Source organism: Pelobates fuscus, chromosome 3, assembly GCF_036172605.1.
Source record: "Pelobates fuscus isolate aPelFus1 chromosome 3, aPelFus1.pri, whole genome shotgun sequence".
NCBI lineage: Eukaryota > Metazoa > Chordata > Amphibia > Anura > Pelobatidae > Pelobates > Pelobates fuscus.
Window position 1 is genome coordinate 213,924,113 of NC_086319.1, and position 16,337 is coordinate 213,940,449.

Sequence of the window (16,337 nt, forward strand, 5' to 3'; positions counted from 1 at the left end):
TGAGATCCCAAAGAAAGAACATAAGAACACTCACTCAAGGTCCACATTGTACCTATAAAGACTTTTTCATCTCCCTTTATTTTATTTAGCGCACCCTGTATTTGTTGTCTTTTGTTCTCTCCATTCTTTGAAGGGTTTGAGGGTTACCCTTCCTTTCAGGTGTGCAGCTCTATCCCCCCTTGTGATCAGTACTGTAGCGCTGTTCCCCTCCCTTTCTATTTACTAATGCCACTACGGTGGCTTATTTGAATCACCAAGAAGGCACAAAGGTAAAAGCTCTACAAGATCTCTGCTACCGCATAATGTCCTGGGCCCAAGCGAATCTTCTCGCAATATCAGCTACCCATATCAGAGGGTCTCTAAACATTATTGCAGACGACCTCAGCAGAAGCCATTGGTCTCGGGCAGACTGGGCACTATCAAACAGTTTTCTTGGAGCTGGTTTCTCGCTTCGGCAGGCCAGAGAGACTTGTTGGCCACAAGGAGAAACAAAAGTACAAAGATTTGCTTCTCTCCGTACAGGAGATTACTCAGATGTCCTAGACGGTCTATCGATCCCTTGGAACTTCGACATGGCTTATGTTTTCCCTCCTATCGCTCTTATACCACGGATTGTTCAGAAAATAAGATGGGAGAAGGTAAGAATTTTGGCAGTCCTACCCTTCTAGCCGAACAGAAGTTGGTTTTCAGAAGTAGAAAACATGACCATCTCACGTTGGCCTCTCCCAGTCTCTTCTCACATTTTAGAGAATGTGACTCTTCCCGTAGAAACCCTGGAGATGTTTCACCTGACTGCATGGTTGCTGCAAGGATGATCCTTCAAGGTCATGGTCTTTCTGACCATTTATGTGACGTTTTGCTGTCCTGTGTCCGCTTGTCTACTTCGAAAATCTATTTCAGGGTTTGGATGAAGTTTAGAACCTGGTGTTCACTTTGGGGTTCGGATCCTGCCAAAGCCTCAGTCCCGGAAATTCTTTCTTTTTTGCAAGATGGGTTTGAAGCCGGCCTAGGGGTATCTACGCTCAAAGGCCAGATTTCAGCTCTTAGTCACTTCCATCATCTGAGGCTGCTTTTGGGCGTAAGGTGCTGCAAGCTGTGGCCTGCTGAGTCCCCACCCTTTATTTTGTTGCAGGGATCTTGCTATATCCCACTTGTGAGTGCTGCCACTATACGAAGGGAAAAACAGTAATTTTACTTACCCTAAATTCCTTTTTTCTTTGTATAGTGGCAGTACTGGCTTTCCCTCTGCTTTGATGTGGATTAAATGAATTTGCATTACTTGGTCTCCGTTTGGTTCTTTTTTTTTTATTACTGGTGTGTTATCAGGGCTTACAGGTTTTATGGAGGCAGCAGGCGGAGCACAGCTATAAATCTCAAAGAAGGGGAGCTTCTTGTCCAAGACCGGAAGGAACATCCCACTTGTGAGTACTGCCACTATACAAAGAAAAAAGGAATTTACGGTAAGTAAAATTACTGTTTTTTTTTTTTTATTTGTTTTTTTAACCACTGAGTGTTAATAGATATTTTTTTTTTTTTTTTTAAACCCTCAAAGGTTAAATGTATGTATGTATGTATTTAAAATATATTTAAATTGTATATTCAGCTAGATGAGGTGGTTGGAAGTTAGTGGGGAATTAGATGTTACACTAGCTAGGGGTTAACAGTAAAAAAAGTAAGACTTTATTTATTTTGTTTAAAAAGGGAAAAAATACTATCCCCCTTTATCCAGTCCTAATAAAAATTAATCCCTTCCCTGCCAATTGATCACTGCCAACAGTGATTAAAATACAGATCACAATTTATAATGTATAATTTTTTTTTTTTTTAAATTTGAAGTTTATTGGTTTTTCAAGACATCATAAGATGGGGGGGGGGGGGAGGAGGAGGGTAGGTACAGAAGAAAAAAGGAAGGAAGGGGGGGGGGGGGGGGGGCAAGCAGTCACAATACAGATTTACATTTCATTTCCATTTCGGCTGTACAATCCATTTCCATCAGTTATATTGTTAGTTAGAGGTCATTACTAACCCTACCTTTCAAGCACTTCATAACAGGCTAATGGATGAAATACAGCTTGTACGTATCCCTGCTGTTAACCCTCGCATTGTCTATTAACTCTTGGTGCTTCTCCTGTGGTCACGCTCGACCCTTCCTATCTTCCCCTCCGTTTCTTTATCCCACCTCTGCCATCTACACAAACCATGTCTGTTACCCACTCTTTATATAGAGATATATATGTATATGTATCGTTCCCCTTTTCTGTGTGTGATATGGGGAAGGTATTATTGTGCTGCCCCGGGGCTTGCGGCACCGGAGAGTCCGCGTTTTTTCGTCTCCATGAGCTCCACAACTCCCATGCTTCCCCATAACATCGTGTACGTGGGTGTATTGCCTTGTATTGTGTTTCATAGATTCTTTGTTTATCTATATCTTGTAAGAGGTGTTGGGTGTTTGGGACAGTGGTGGACTTCCAGGACCTTGCTATTACTCTTTGAGCCGTTGGTAGAATGTGGTATATTAGCTTCTTTGGTGCGGCAGGTAAGTCAGGCGGAGTGTCTAGTAGGAGAAATATTAAGGGGTCGAGGACAACGTCAGTGGTGCCGGTTATGATTTGTCGTACATCTTTCCAATACCTCTCCAGTTTAGGGCATCTCCACCAGATATGCAGCACTGAGCCAAGGTCTCGTGCACATCTCCAGCAAGTCGGAGGTGTGAGGGGGTACAGTTTGTGCAGGCGGGTTGGTACCATGTACCACCTATATACAGTTTTGTGATATTGTTCGATAAGTGGGGCTGATTTAACTGCTTTCCGCACAGAGGATGCTATGTGCCTCCATGTATCCTCTGGTATTCTAGTGTTTAGGTCAGAAATCCAGTGTTGTGCTTGTGTGGATTCGTGATACGGCTGGTATGGTTGGATGAGTTTGTAGCTTTCAGATAGTGGTTTGAATGTAAGCGGGGGCGTTCCAGAAATCCCTATTTTTTCCCATATCGAGAGTTTCTCTGCTTGTCTGTGATTGTGTGTTTGTTCTTTCTTACGTCCATGTAAGAAGGATTGGAGCTGTATGTAGGAGTATTGGGATGTTTGTGGTATATTGTAAAGCGTGCATAATTTCGAGAAGGGCTTTAGCTTGCCTGCTACGTATAGATGCGAGAGGTGCGTAGCTCCCCTTACTCGCCATGGCAGTGCATGGAACGTGGGGATACAATAGGTGATAGCTTCTATGGGAGTTGCCATAGAGGGTGATTCGATTCGAAGCAATTCCTGTGTGTTTCCTAGGTGTGTAGTGCTAAGCCAAGTTGTGTAGGCAGGTTCGGGATGACTGGTCTAATGGATTTATGCAGCCACATTAGGTTAGGGACCTGGAACGGAGCTATAGCTTGGTTTTCCATTTGTACCCACTGGGGCTGATTCTTACTAATTAGATGTGTGAGCAAGGAAGTCAATATCGCTGCCTGGTAATAGGATTTAACATGGGGAAATGCCATCCCCCCCTTACTCACAGGGGCCATCAACACTTTTTGCGAAATTCTCGCCTTACCCATACCCCAAGTGAAGTGCAACATCATTTTTTGTATGTTTTTGAAGTAGGAGTTCGGCGCTCGCCAAGGGAGGTTCCTGAATAGGTACTGAAGTTTTGGCAGTATGGTCATTTTTTTTTTTATGATTCTTTATTTTGCAATGACAGACATAAATGAATAGTGCAGTTACGTGGCTTGCGCAGAAGCCCAAGTGTGGTATTAGAGAATTGCATAACAAGCCGTTTACATCAATTGTTTAGGCTATCGGTCTGTCATCGTTTTTCAATACAGTACAGTACAGTAAAAAGATCAACACTTAGAAACATATATAACAAAATACGTAACTTTAAATCAAGTGACATGGTTGTCGTTTAGTAGCCTTGGTTTTAGTGTGTCGAACCTATAGGCCGGGTCACCGGTAAGCTCGGCCTACAATCAAGGAAATGGGGTAGCGGAAAACTAGGTGTAGAGGGGGGGGGGGGGGGATGGTCCTGGATGTTGCCTGTGGCCATTCAGTCGTCAATATAGTTATCCCATGGTTCCCATATCTTCGTGAATGTCGTCATATTGCCCCTCAATTGGGCCGTTAGTTTGTCCATGAGATGGCACTCTTTGATTTTGTTGAGCACTGTGGATAATGGGGGGGGGGAGTAGGCTGCAGCCAAGTTTGGGCTAGAGCCTTTCTGGCAGCTAAGGCAATCTTGTTGAGTAGTTGTTGTTCTGATCTGGGTAAGTCATCTAGGGGTCTGGCCAGGAGGAAGGTCCAAGGGTTTAAGCCTATCGGTCTGTGTAGGATCCCTGATGCAAGCTGCTGGATATTTTTCCAGAATATTTTGATTGTGGGACAGAACCACCACATGTGTGCATAAGTCCCTTTTTCTCCGCAGTTATGCCAACAGAGATCTGTGGGTGTTCTTTTCATATGATAAAGTTGGACCGGAGTAATGTACCACCTCATCATCGTCTTATATGCCTGTTCTTGCATCGTTACGCAGATAGAGGTTTTGGAATTGGCTTCCCAAATATCCTGCCAGTCTATTCCCTCTAGGGTTTCTCCCAAGTCTTTCCCATTTCTCCGTATAATGTAGGGTCCCCCATTCCCGTGTGGTGGAACAGAGGTGGGAGTACAATAGGGTGATTAGGCCTCTCTGATAACGTTCTGTGAGGCAGATGCGCTCAAAGAAGGTTGGGTTGGCTTTGGCGGCTGCTTTCACTGTCGCTTGGGCCGCGTAATTCTTAAGTTGTAGGTATCTAAAGAAGTCGGCCGGCTTCAGGGTTGCTTTGGCTTGTAGGTCGGGGAAGGTGATTATCGTGTCTCCAATATAAAGTTGGAAGACCCTCTGGAGTCCGGCATGCTCTAGGCCTTTAAAGTCCCAGGGTCTCATCCTGGCGTGAATGCCTTATTACAGTATAATGGGGTGAGGGGGGAGGACGTGGTGGTGAGTCCGTGTTTGATGGCATAGGTGTCCCATAACTGGATCGAGTTAGTAATAGCTGGGCACGCCGTTCTCGGGAGTGCTCTGTGCTCCCTTGGTGTCCAGATATAGAATTGTGGGAGATCCGATTTGGCAGTATGGTCATTTTGAGTGCAATTATGCGCTCTGACCATAAGAGGCGACCCCAGCCCTTGAGGATCTCGGCACACTCCTTCCAAACTCTATTGTAATTAGAGGGGAACATTTCGTTCGGGTTTTTGGTGAATGTCAGGCATAGAGATTTTATGTTCCCAGTTCTCCATTCAAATGGATATTTCTTCTGGAGTCCTGCTAGTGTTTGTGGATCTAGGCGGAGGCTCATTGCCTGTGTTTTGGTGGTGTTAAGGGAGTAGTAGGACAACGTCCCGTATTCGGTGATAAGCTTCATAATGTTAGGTAGGGATTTGTCAGGATTAGTTATGTATAGCAAGATGTCATCCGCGAATGCACTAATCTTTGTGTCTCCCGTGCCAGTCTACTCCCTCTATCCCCCTATGTGTTCGAATTGCTGTAAGTAGCGGCTCCAAGGCCAGCACATAAAGCAGGGGGGACGGGGGGCACCCCTGTCTCGTGCCGTTTGAGATTGTGAAAGGTTGGGACAAGAACCCAGCTTGTAGTACTTGGGCCGTGGGACTGGAGTACAGGGCAAACATCTGGTTAATAAATTGCTGTGGGAATCCGAACCTTTCCAACACCTGTCTGAGGAAGGGCCAGCCCAGGCGGTCAAAGGCTTTCTCCGCATCTAGAGCCAGCAGCAGACCCCCTCATCTTCTCCAGCACGAGGGACAATTTCCTGGAGTTATCTGTTCCCTGCCTCCCCAATACAAACCCCGTTTGATCGTCATGTATTAGAGTTGGGAGGATTCTACTCAATCTGGTGGCCAGGATTTTAGCATAGATCTTAGCATCAGTGTTCAATAGGGAAATAGGTCTGAAGTTTTTGCATTGATCTAGGGGTTTCCCCGGTTTAGGCAAGGTTACAATCGTAGCCAGCAACATCTCGGGAGGGAGTCGCCCCGTGTCTGCCGCTGCTCGAAATGTCCGCACCAGCCACGGGCCAAGTAATTCCGCGAATACTTTGTAGTATGCGTTGGATAACCCATCTGCCCCCGGAGATTTCCCCGCGGGCAGATGCTTAATGGTGTCCAGGACTTCATCTAACGTAATGGGTTCGAGTAAGGCTGTGAGGTGGGTGTCGTCTATTTGCGGGAGGGGGAGCTTCTGTAAGTACGAACGAATCAAAGATTCGTTCAGCGGGGGGACGTTAGATTGATCTTTTAGGTTATATAAGTTCGAATAGTAATTCGCAAATGCTTTGAAATGTCTAGAGGATTTTGTACCTTTTTGCCCTCAGTGGTGTGCAGATAAGATATTTTAGATGCTGCTAGTCTTGCTTTTAACCTATTTGCGAGATATTTTGTGGCTTTACCACTATGGTGATAGGAGGTCGCTTTCATTTTTTGCAGAAAGTAGGCAGTTTTTGTTGCGTTCAGCTCTCAGTCGGTCAGTCAGGGTCTGTACCTGGTTAGCCAGTACACGAGAAGGGTTTGTTTTATTTTGGGCAGTCGCTATAGCCAATAGTTTCTGGCATTCTATTTGTGTTTCCTGTCTACTTTTTTTTTTAGATATGATGAGCGTCCGATAAAGAGTCCTCTCACAACGGCCTTGTGTGCTAGCCACACAGTTGGATCTGACACCTCTCCCCTGGAGTTCGTTTGGAAGTAGTTCTCTAGTTCCTTTTTTACCTGGGTCAGGAATGTGTGGTCTTGTAACAACGTTTCATTTAACCGCCAAGTCCCTCTCCCTTTAAACTGGAAAGAGTCAGATAGATCTAGGTATACCGGGCTGTGGTCCGACCACGTTATCTCTCCAATGTGACAATTCGAAACCTGTGCCAATGTCGATTGGTCTACATAAAAGGTATCTATGCGAGTGTAGGTATTGTGTACCTTTGAGTGAAAGGTATAGTCCCTTTCCCCAGGGTGGAGGACCCTCCAGCTGTCATGTAAGTTGTGCGGTTAACGATTTACCCATGGCTATCAAGTGTCCCCGTCTCATGCTTTGGTGTATCGCTGACGTATCTTCCTCAGGAGAGGTAATAAAGTTGAAATCTCCGCAGAGGACCAACCCTCCTATTCTTATTTTCTCAATTTGCTGCAAGAGGCGTCGAAGGAACACCTCCGCTCCCGTGTTAGGAAAGTAGGCTGAGACAAGTGTGTATGGGGTGTTATTGAAAAGGCCCATCAAGATAATAAATCTGCCCTGTGGATCAACCAACTTCCCCTGCTCTACAAATGCCACATCTTTGTGAATTAGAATAGACGTCCCTTTGGACTTATTCACTGAGACCGCATGGTACTGAATCGGGAAGAGTTTGGTGTATTTCAGGGGTTTTGGTGTTTTTGAAATGAGTCTCCTGAATACAGGCATTATCTATCCCCTTCGTCCTAAGTTCTTGCAACAAAAGACGTCGTTTACCTGGGGTATTCAACCCCTTTACATTATAGGTCAATAGTTTCATAATGGTTTAACAGTAGTATATAGTACCAGGTGCTAGGGTGTGCTCTATCTAGGTGGGGTAATGGCTTGCGCATGGTGATTGTTGTCAAGCGCTGGTATTGTTTGTGGAAATAAATTCTCTGGGGTTGGAGTATGTGATCTGCATGACTATGGGTGGGGCGGGTGGGGTAAGGAGGGTTTGGAACAATTCGTGGGTGGTATGCCCAGTATGACTCCCAAGTGTAGAGTCGCGTTCCGCCACCTAACCAGTAGGTGCGGTTAGTGGGGGGGGATGTCGGTGAACCCGTCTAACATGTCGGTCATTCACCTAGGAACCTCAGAGCACTTGTAACTGCAACATCAACCAATTTACAAACATCTAAAACAATTATCAAACAGAGCTAATACATTTATGGTCCGCTTTCTATATACACCATGTGAGCTATTTTAGTCTACATATCTATCTGTACCAGCCACTGCTGCTCAATCTGTTCCCTTTTTGGATAACCATGCGTAAGGGGCAGAGTCGTAATCTAACCAGTAGTGTATGTTTCCCATTCATAGTTCTACTAGTGCTAAAACCAGTAATAAAACAGAGTTCGTATGCCGCCATAAGGCGAAAATATCTTTGACAATGTCTTGTTGTTCAGCTCAACATGTGATGGAGTTTGAGATGTGTGTGTGTGTGTATATTATAGTTACGTGTATCTTGGATGCTTCATTGAGTCGTCCACTCCGGCGACATTCACGGGACTTTCGACGATTTAGTAGGGCCAGTGGATCGAAGTGGGAGCCCCCAGTCGTGTAGCTTGTGGATACCTTGGGCCGCATCTGTAATCAGGTGGATCGCCTCTTGGTGGGATATTAGGAGTTTAGCTGGGTAGCCCCAACGATACTTCACATTTTGTTCCCTCAGGATTGTGGTAATAGGCGCCAGCGACTTCCTAAACTGTAAGGTGTCGGCTGAGAGGTCTGCGAAAATTTTAACAGACTTGTAGTCTTCTGGCATGCCAGCGTTTCTGCTAGCTCTCATGATCTTTTCTTTAGCATGGAAGAAATGGATCCTAGCTATGACATCGGTGGCAGATGCTTTGGTCTTATTTATTTATTTATTTATTTATTAAAAATTCTTAAGAAAACGCAGTCTTATTACCCATAGGGTCTCGATGCGCATACCAGCAATAAAAACAGACAAAACAATATCCAGCAAAACCACAGCATTATAATCACATGCATTTGAACCAAGTTAAAAATTTCATGTAATCCCATACGCCTGAGCAAATAAAACTTTTTAAGCTCCGGCGGAATTTCAGTAGATCATTCTCAAGTCTTAATGTCAGAGGCAGGGAGTTCCAAAATTGCGCTCCCTGAACATCACTCGTTCTCCCTCCGCACTTTTTCTTTTTAAAATTTGGAATCTTCAATAAGGCTAAATCAGCCGATCTCAAGGATCGACTGGGAGCATAGCGTGTGAATTTATCCTTCAGATAGTCTGGTCCCATACCATGGATTGCCTTATATACCAAACAACCATTTTTAAACAGAACCCGTTCACGAACGGGCAGCCAGTGCAAGGCTCTTAATGATGGAGTGATATGGTCATTGCGGGCCACACCCGTAAGTAGCCTTGCAGCTGCGTTCTGTATCAACTGTAGCTTGTGTATGATGTTCTGAGGCAGTCCAAGGTACAGGACATTGCAGTAGTCCAATCGGCTACCGATGATGGCGTTGACCACCGAGATTTGATCGGAGGGGGTAATGAATCTAAAAATAGACCTCAGAAGCTTCAGGTGGTAGTGGCAAGAGCTTACCACCTGATTAATCTGGGGCTTCAGTGTCAACCTGGAGTCGAAAATGACTCCCAGATCTCTGACCTTGGTGGCAGGACTCGGAGATGGAGAAAACGAGTCCGGCCATGAGGGAAAGATACTACTCACCTCCTGGTTACTGAAGATGATGCATTCAGTTTTGGAGCCATTAAGTTTTAGATAATTGGCTCCCATCCACGACTGGATATCCTGTAGGCAGGAAGAAAGATCATCCACACCAGCCACAGTAAGTAGCCTCTCTGTCAATCTATCATGATCGATGGTATCGAAGGCCGCCGATAAATCCAGGAGTACCAGGGCAATTTCCTCCCCTCTGTCCAAGGCCCACAGGAGATCGTCGTGGACTTTAACCAGGGCAGTCTCTGTCCCTCTACCAGGTCGAAATCCCGATTGGAAGTCATCCAGAATGTGATTAGATTCCAGGTGAGGCTGAATTTGCCATACCGCCGCTCTCTCGATGATCTTGGCCAAAAAAGGCAAGGTGGAAATAGGTCGATTGTTGCTCAACACGGAGCGTGGCACAGTTGGTGTCTTCAGCAGAGGAATAACCACAGCCTGCTTCAGAATGCCAGGAACAACTCCGGTGGCAAATGACATACTAACAATGTCTGCAATATAGGGGGCCAAAGCATCAGCGGCATCCTTCACCAGCTGAGCAGTGCAGGGATCCAGCGATGAGGACGATGCCCTGAGAGACTTGAGGATGATCAAGATCTCAGATGTACTGACGGGTTTAAAATTCGAGAACATCGAGCCATCATAGGGTGTAAGAATTTCTGCATCAGGTTCCACCACTATGTTGCTCCTAATTAGATCAATTTTTTGTTTAAAAAAGTGAGAAAGGGATTCACAAAACTTTTGAGATGTTTCTTCTTGAGGAAGCGAACAGTTAGGATTTGCTAAGAGGTTTGTTGTGCGAAAAAGCTCTGCCGCTGAGTTTTTCGCTTTTGTAATCTTATCTGTAAAATATTGTTTTTTTGTATTTTTAATACTAGATTTATGATTTTAAATATTCCAATTTAAGGTCGGTATTGTAATCTTTTCTCCACCGTTTTTCAGCTGCTCGACATCGCCATTTCATCTCCCTGGTCACCTGATTAAACCAGGGAGGGTTTTTATCTACTTGTCTTACTAGACAAGTTTTTTTCATCGGGGCTAGAAGTTCTATTGATTCTACAATCACTGAATTAAACAGTAAGATTTTCTCTTCTACTGTGTGGGAATCATGAAATTTAATAGGGTCCATTTTGCTGGAAAAAGTTGTGCTAAGAAGAGGTCCGGTGACTTTGGAAATATCTTGAGACCATGAGCAGATATTATTTCTTTTTGGGATGTGGGGGATTTTCTTCATTTCAACACCTACTGCCTCAAACTTGATCAAGTTATGATCACTCCAGGCCGTGGGTTGAGGAGTGGCAGTCGAGCAAATCAACCCATTGTGGAAAATCCAATCTAGTGTATGTCCGGTTCTATGTGTAGGGCCGGATACTGCTTGGTTATACCCTATGGTTTTAGCATAGAGTATTAAACTCTGGGCATGAGAGTCCATAGGAGAATCAGCCCATAAGTTAAAGTCTCCCAAAATAATGGAGGAGGTAAACTTAAGACTTATAGTAGTTAGCAGTTCAGATATCTCCTCCATAAAGACGGGGGTACTAGTATTAGGCGGATGATAAATAAGAGCTAGACCTGCCGTTTCCCTCTCAGTGCGCTGCCATAGGAGAGAGAGATATTCAAATGTGGTGAAGGATGTCACCATCTCAATTTCACTGATTTTAAGATGTTTTTAAAAAATAATCGCAATCCCCCCGCCTCTTCTTGTGGCCCGATTACACATAAGTATGTGATATCCAGGGGGAGCCAGTTCATCAAGACGAGGTGGGGTTGAGGGAGAAAACCATGTTTCTGTTAAAAACAAAAAATCAAGGTTGTTATCCTTAATTACAATATTGATGGCCTCAGCGTTCTTAATTGCTGAGCGGGCATTCAATAGAGCACCCTTAAAAGACGGCCATGATTACTCTTTAGAGTATTATTAGTCTCACTAAGGTTGCTAGCCAAATTAAGAATAGTTTTAATCTGGGAGCTTCCATAGTGAGATAATATTTTATTTTTCTTTAATTTGAGGGCAGTACGAATATCTATTGGGCCATTAGTATTTAGAGCCTTCAAATCAGAGGCAGAGTAATTCAAGTTACTCATGTTGCTACAAAGTTCAACAACTGATGCACAATCTGCAGATTATATATAACAATAACAGATAACGACCAGGTTTACCAATTGTCAAAAATATGCGATCTTAACTTTTAGCAAAAATGATCAATAGCAAAAAATGCGAAGAGTAAAAATAACAGCATTACAAAATAAATAGATAAACAATAAGAATAAAAATAGGGGGGGAAAATTAATAAAAACAAATAAGGGGTAATGTAATTGTCGTTGGTCCGCCCGTCCGGGGCACGGGCGGGCACAGACTGGCTTCCCTCTGGCGCGCCGCCGGAGTGCCGCCTGCGCTCCGCGCGGCAGCAAATAAGGGGATACCAAGCCCCTCCTCCTGGTAACAGGGATTGGCTCCGCCCACAGTGGTGCTGTCAATCAAGATGGCCACCAAGTGGAAAAATAGGTGGTTTATGCAAATATAAGCAGTGATGCCCGCGGTCTTCCCCGCCTGGGCAGAGTGCAAGTTCAAAGTGCAAAATGATGATGATAAAAGTGCTGAGGTGCAGTGGTCACGGCCACGTTTGAAAAGCTGGAGCTATTGTTCATGCGCGGCAGCAAATAAGGGGATACCAAGCCCCTCCTCCTGGTAACAGGGATTGGCTCCGCCCACAGTGGTGCTGTCAATCAAGATGGCCACCAAGTGGAAAAATAGGTGGTTTATGCAAATATAAGCAGTGATGCCCGCGGTCTTCCCCGCCTGGGCAGAGTCTTCTCAGTCTATGCGCTCTATCTATAATTAATTGGTCAGGGTGGATTTCTGGGGCGAGTGCCTGAAACAGGTCGGCCAGATAGCTGTATAGCTCAGCGTTTTGTATTGATTCTGGGATACCACGGAATCTGAGGTTATTCCTCCTTGCCCTGTCTTCCATGTCTGCCAATTTTATTCTATGCTCTTCCAGGATATTATCCATCTCCTGAATTTTATCTGCCAGGCTGTTGTGAGCTACAGCATATTCGTCCATTTTAGTTTCTATCTGCGCTGTGCGGGATCCCATTTCCTGTACCTCTTTGCGGAGTTCTAGTGTGAGCTCCTGAAGCTGTTTTTTCATGTTTTTCTGTATGTTTGCAGTAAATTCCGCCATCATTTTGCGGATGCCTCCCATCGTCAGTGGTTGTTCCTCCGATGTGCGCGAGGGTGAGAGGGAAGTTTCCTGGTCGCCGCCATCTTGAGCAGGCTCCTGATCCTCTCTCCGTTTGGAGGCCGCGGTTTTTGTAAGGAAGAATGGCGCCCGGTCGGACTTTCCAGCTTTGGATTTTTGTCTCTGGGACATGGCTGACCTTTCCACCCAGCAGTAGGTGAGGTTGTAAATTGTGTCCTCGCTCGGTATACCGATTATTTATGACTCTTTCGGTTCCTTTTTGCCGGAGCTTTCTTTACATGCGTCTGTCCAGCTCCGGTAGCAGGCAACGCCCCCCTTTATTTATTTTTTTTAACCTTCAAGGGTTCAATTTATTTCATTAACTTAAATATTTTAAAATTGTATATTTAGCTAGCTGGGGTGGATGGCAGTTAGTGGGGAAATTGGGGAGTTTACTGTTACGGCTGCCAGTTAGTGGTTAATGGTAAAGTTTATAAGATTTTGAAAAGCTGAAAGTTAATGTTTAAATTAAAAAAGTCTAAAACAGTAAAATACATTTTAAAAATGCTCAGTATCACTACACCTGAAACAAACTAGCGGATTTTTTTTTTTTTTTTATCCCACGCTAATGTTCAAAATATGCCTTTTGAAATACCCTAGGGTATATTCTTTAACCCCTTAAGGACCAAACTTCTGGAATAAAAGGGAATTATGACGTGTCAGACATGTCATGTGTCCTTAAGGGGTTAAAAAATGGTATAGAAACATAGAATGTGACGGCAGATGAGAACCATTTGGCCCGTCTAGTCTGCCCAATTTTCTAAATACTTGAATTAGTCCCTTGCCTTATCTTATAGTTGGGATAGCCTTATGCCTATTCCACACATGCTTAAACTCCTTTACTGTGTTAACCTCTACCACTTCAGCTGGAAGACTATTCCATGTATCCACTACCCTCTCAGTAAATTAATACTTCCTGATATTATTTTTAAACCTTTGCCCCCTCTTATTTAACACTGTCCTTGTTGTGGTAGTCTTTCTTCTTTTAAATATGGTCTCCTCCTTTACTGTGTTGATTCCCTTTATGGATTTAAATGTCTCTATCATATTTCCCCCCATCTCTTTCATCCAAGCTATACATGTTTAGATCCTTTAACCTTTCCTGGTAAATTTTTATCCTGCAATCCATGAACCAGATTAGTAGTATTTATAGCCAAACTACTCCAATGGAACGTGGACACAGTGTGTATTCCTATACTCAGACAAAGCTGAGCAACCTATGAAGTGTTATACTGCCATAGCATACAAAAGGTTTGCGAAATATACAGTAGCCACTTACTGTGGGGGTCAAAAAGGCAGAAGAAATGCTCATTACCACTAATCTTGGTACTAAATAGCAAAATAATCACACGAAGGTTAAAGAGGCCTTTTGAGTTACCCAGGGGCATATTCTTTAAGAAATGGTATGTTTGTGGGGTAACTGAAATAACCAACCAGCTAAACTACTCCAAAATGGGACATGGACACAGGATAAAAATTCAGTTTGGGGGGGAAAACGAAATGGCTTTGTCTCAAATGTGCCCCTTCAGCATCCACACATACCTGGCAAAGGTACATATGGAGGTATTGCTGTACTCTGATGACATAGCTGAGCAACATATGAAATATCATACAGCTGTAGTACACAAAAGTGTGCAAACTCACTGTTTGTCAAAAAGACAGGAAAAAATGCTTTATTACAACTACAATGGTACAGGCTAGCGGAAAAATTATCCCATGCCAAGGTTCAAAATATGTCTTTTGAATGCTCTTGGATGTTTTATTTAAGAAATGTTATGCCTCTATGGTGTAGTTGGAATATGTAGCCTGCTCAAGTGATCCATAGTGGAACACTGACCCATCAAAACAATCTATCAAAATTCACTTAACCTGAACTTGTCATGTCTTTTACAGCACTTCAACTTCACAAAATGGTGTCTAGGTTATACATTAGGCATATTCTCTTAATCATAAGATGTAACTTCGCCTAATTTGGTGAATTTTATGACAGTGGCACATATCAAGTGTAAGAAATACCCAGCAAAAATGCAACATGTATGTAAAAATTAAATTTTATTTTTTCCGCACCACAAACCCATAATTTGGTGAAAAAAGGTAACAAATGAAGGCACAATATACACTGTATAAAATACCCTGGAGTGTTGGCTTTCTCAAATGGAAGCCCTTTGTTGGGTTATTTAAACAGTCAAACTGATATAATTCCTCAAATCAATCTATGAAAATTCCAACTATAGAAACTGAAATAGCCTTGTTTCTTATATGGCATTGTAGCTCAACAGGGTAGTAACAAAGGCATACAATGGGGGTATCGTTTACTCAGCAGATGTAGCTGAACACAGTATGGAGTTCTGTGCAGGAATAGCACACACCAGCTTTACAAAATACTCATTACAAAAACCTTGTGTACATGCCAAAATGGAGAAAAAACACAATTTTACTCCAAAATTTAGCAGAGATTGGTGATGAAATGGCTATGTGGTAAGTGTAAAAATAACCTTGGGTCAACAGTCTCTAATGTCTAATTTATATAAATATTTTTGTGTTGCAATTTTTTTTTGTGATTACTTTTCTTAAGATGGACCTATTATGCACATGCCAAAACTGTTGGGTGGGAGGGGGGGGGAGGTAGAATTGTTACATATACAAGTTCTCATTAATTATGAAAAAGCCACATCAAATTATGACCCTTTTGCCATCTTAAAATCAATAGATAATATCTGTTGGTGCAATAAATGAGATGCAAATTGCAGTTGAACAAAAACTGCAAGTTTGTTAGATTTAGAAAATGACCCACTAATCCAGTTCAGACAAGGCAAAGCTGGGACGATCATTGCAAATAAGGAGTTGGACTGATATTAAATTTCTTGACTGTGTATGCTTTCTGACTGCCAGGTTGTAAGGACTGGTTAACAGGGAGCGAAGATGGAGGTGACCCATTGCAGGCTAAAGATGTGAATATCTACATTTACTCTTATTTTTCACTCTTCACAAAAGCATATTGTTAAATATGGGGATAAACCTAGTTTAAAAACTTGGGAAATGTTCCCAATAACTACTTGTGTTTTTTAATTTTATTTTTTTTAATGAAAAAAAGATTCACATGGACATCTTATTTGGTGTGCTTACAGGTATGGATAAATGGCATAAATGATGCAAACAAATTGTCCCTAATGGCATGGGTAAAGGAGACTAAAACAAACCTAGTGCAAGTAAATGGTCAGAGGAAATATGGTGGACCTCCTCCAGGTAAGGATGCTTGACAAAGGTACAAGTTAAAAATTGTTGCATGTAAAGTGAATGTCACTTGCTCCCTGCTTAGAGCATTGTTAAAGCCAAGCAAAATGTAAATGTTTTAACATCAGAGTTAATGTCTGCCCAGCCACACACAGTAGTGAAAGCTTTACATGGAATTCAAACTTAACCCTGTAATACTGCATGACTTTAAAGACATGACTTCTTTAAAATGATTGCAATACCATTTATACCTAATTTTGGGCCACGCGGTATATACAGTATGTGTTTTTGTTTGTTTTTTGGCATAGATCTTCTATCCATGTTGCAACATACCACTATTCTTTCAAACTGCTTCACTGATCTGTAACTACTGCTTTGTGTGTCTGTGTGTACCCTTATCTGTTCCGAATAATTTAATTGA

General features: G+C 43.1%; 1 protein-coding gene across 1 annotated transcript in view; it reads left to right on the forward strand.

Moving 5' to 3' along the window:
- Positions 1 to 16,337, forward strand: part of LOC134601009 (dead end protein homolog 1-like) — a 38,772-nt gene that overhangs the window by 7,864 nt on the left and 14,571 nt on the right. The window contains exon 2 of the mRNA XM_063445423.1: positions 15,811 to 15,928. Within this exon, the coding sequence (XP_063301493.1) occupies positions 15,811 to 15,928 (118 nt within the window). The remainder of the gene's footprint in view (positions 1 to 15,810; positions 15,929 to 16,337) is intronic.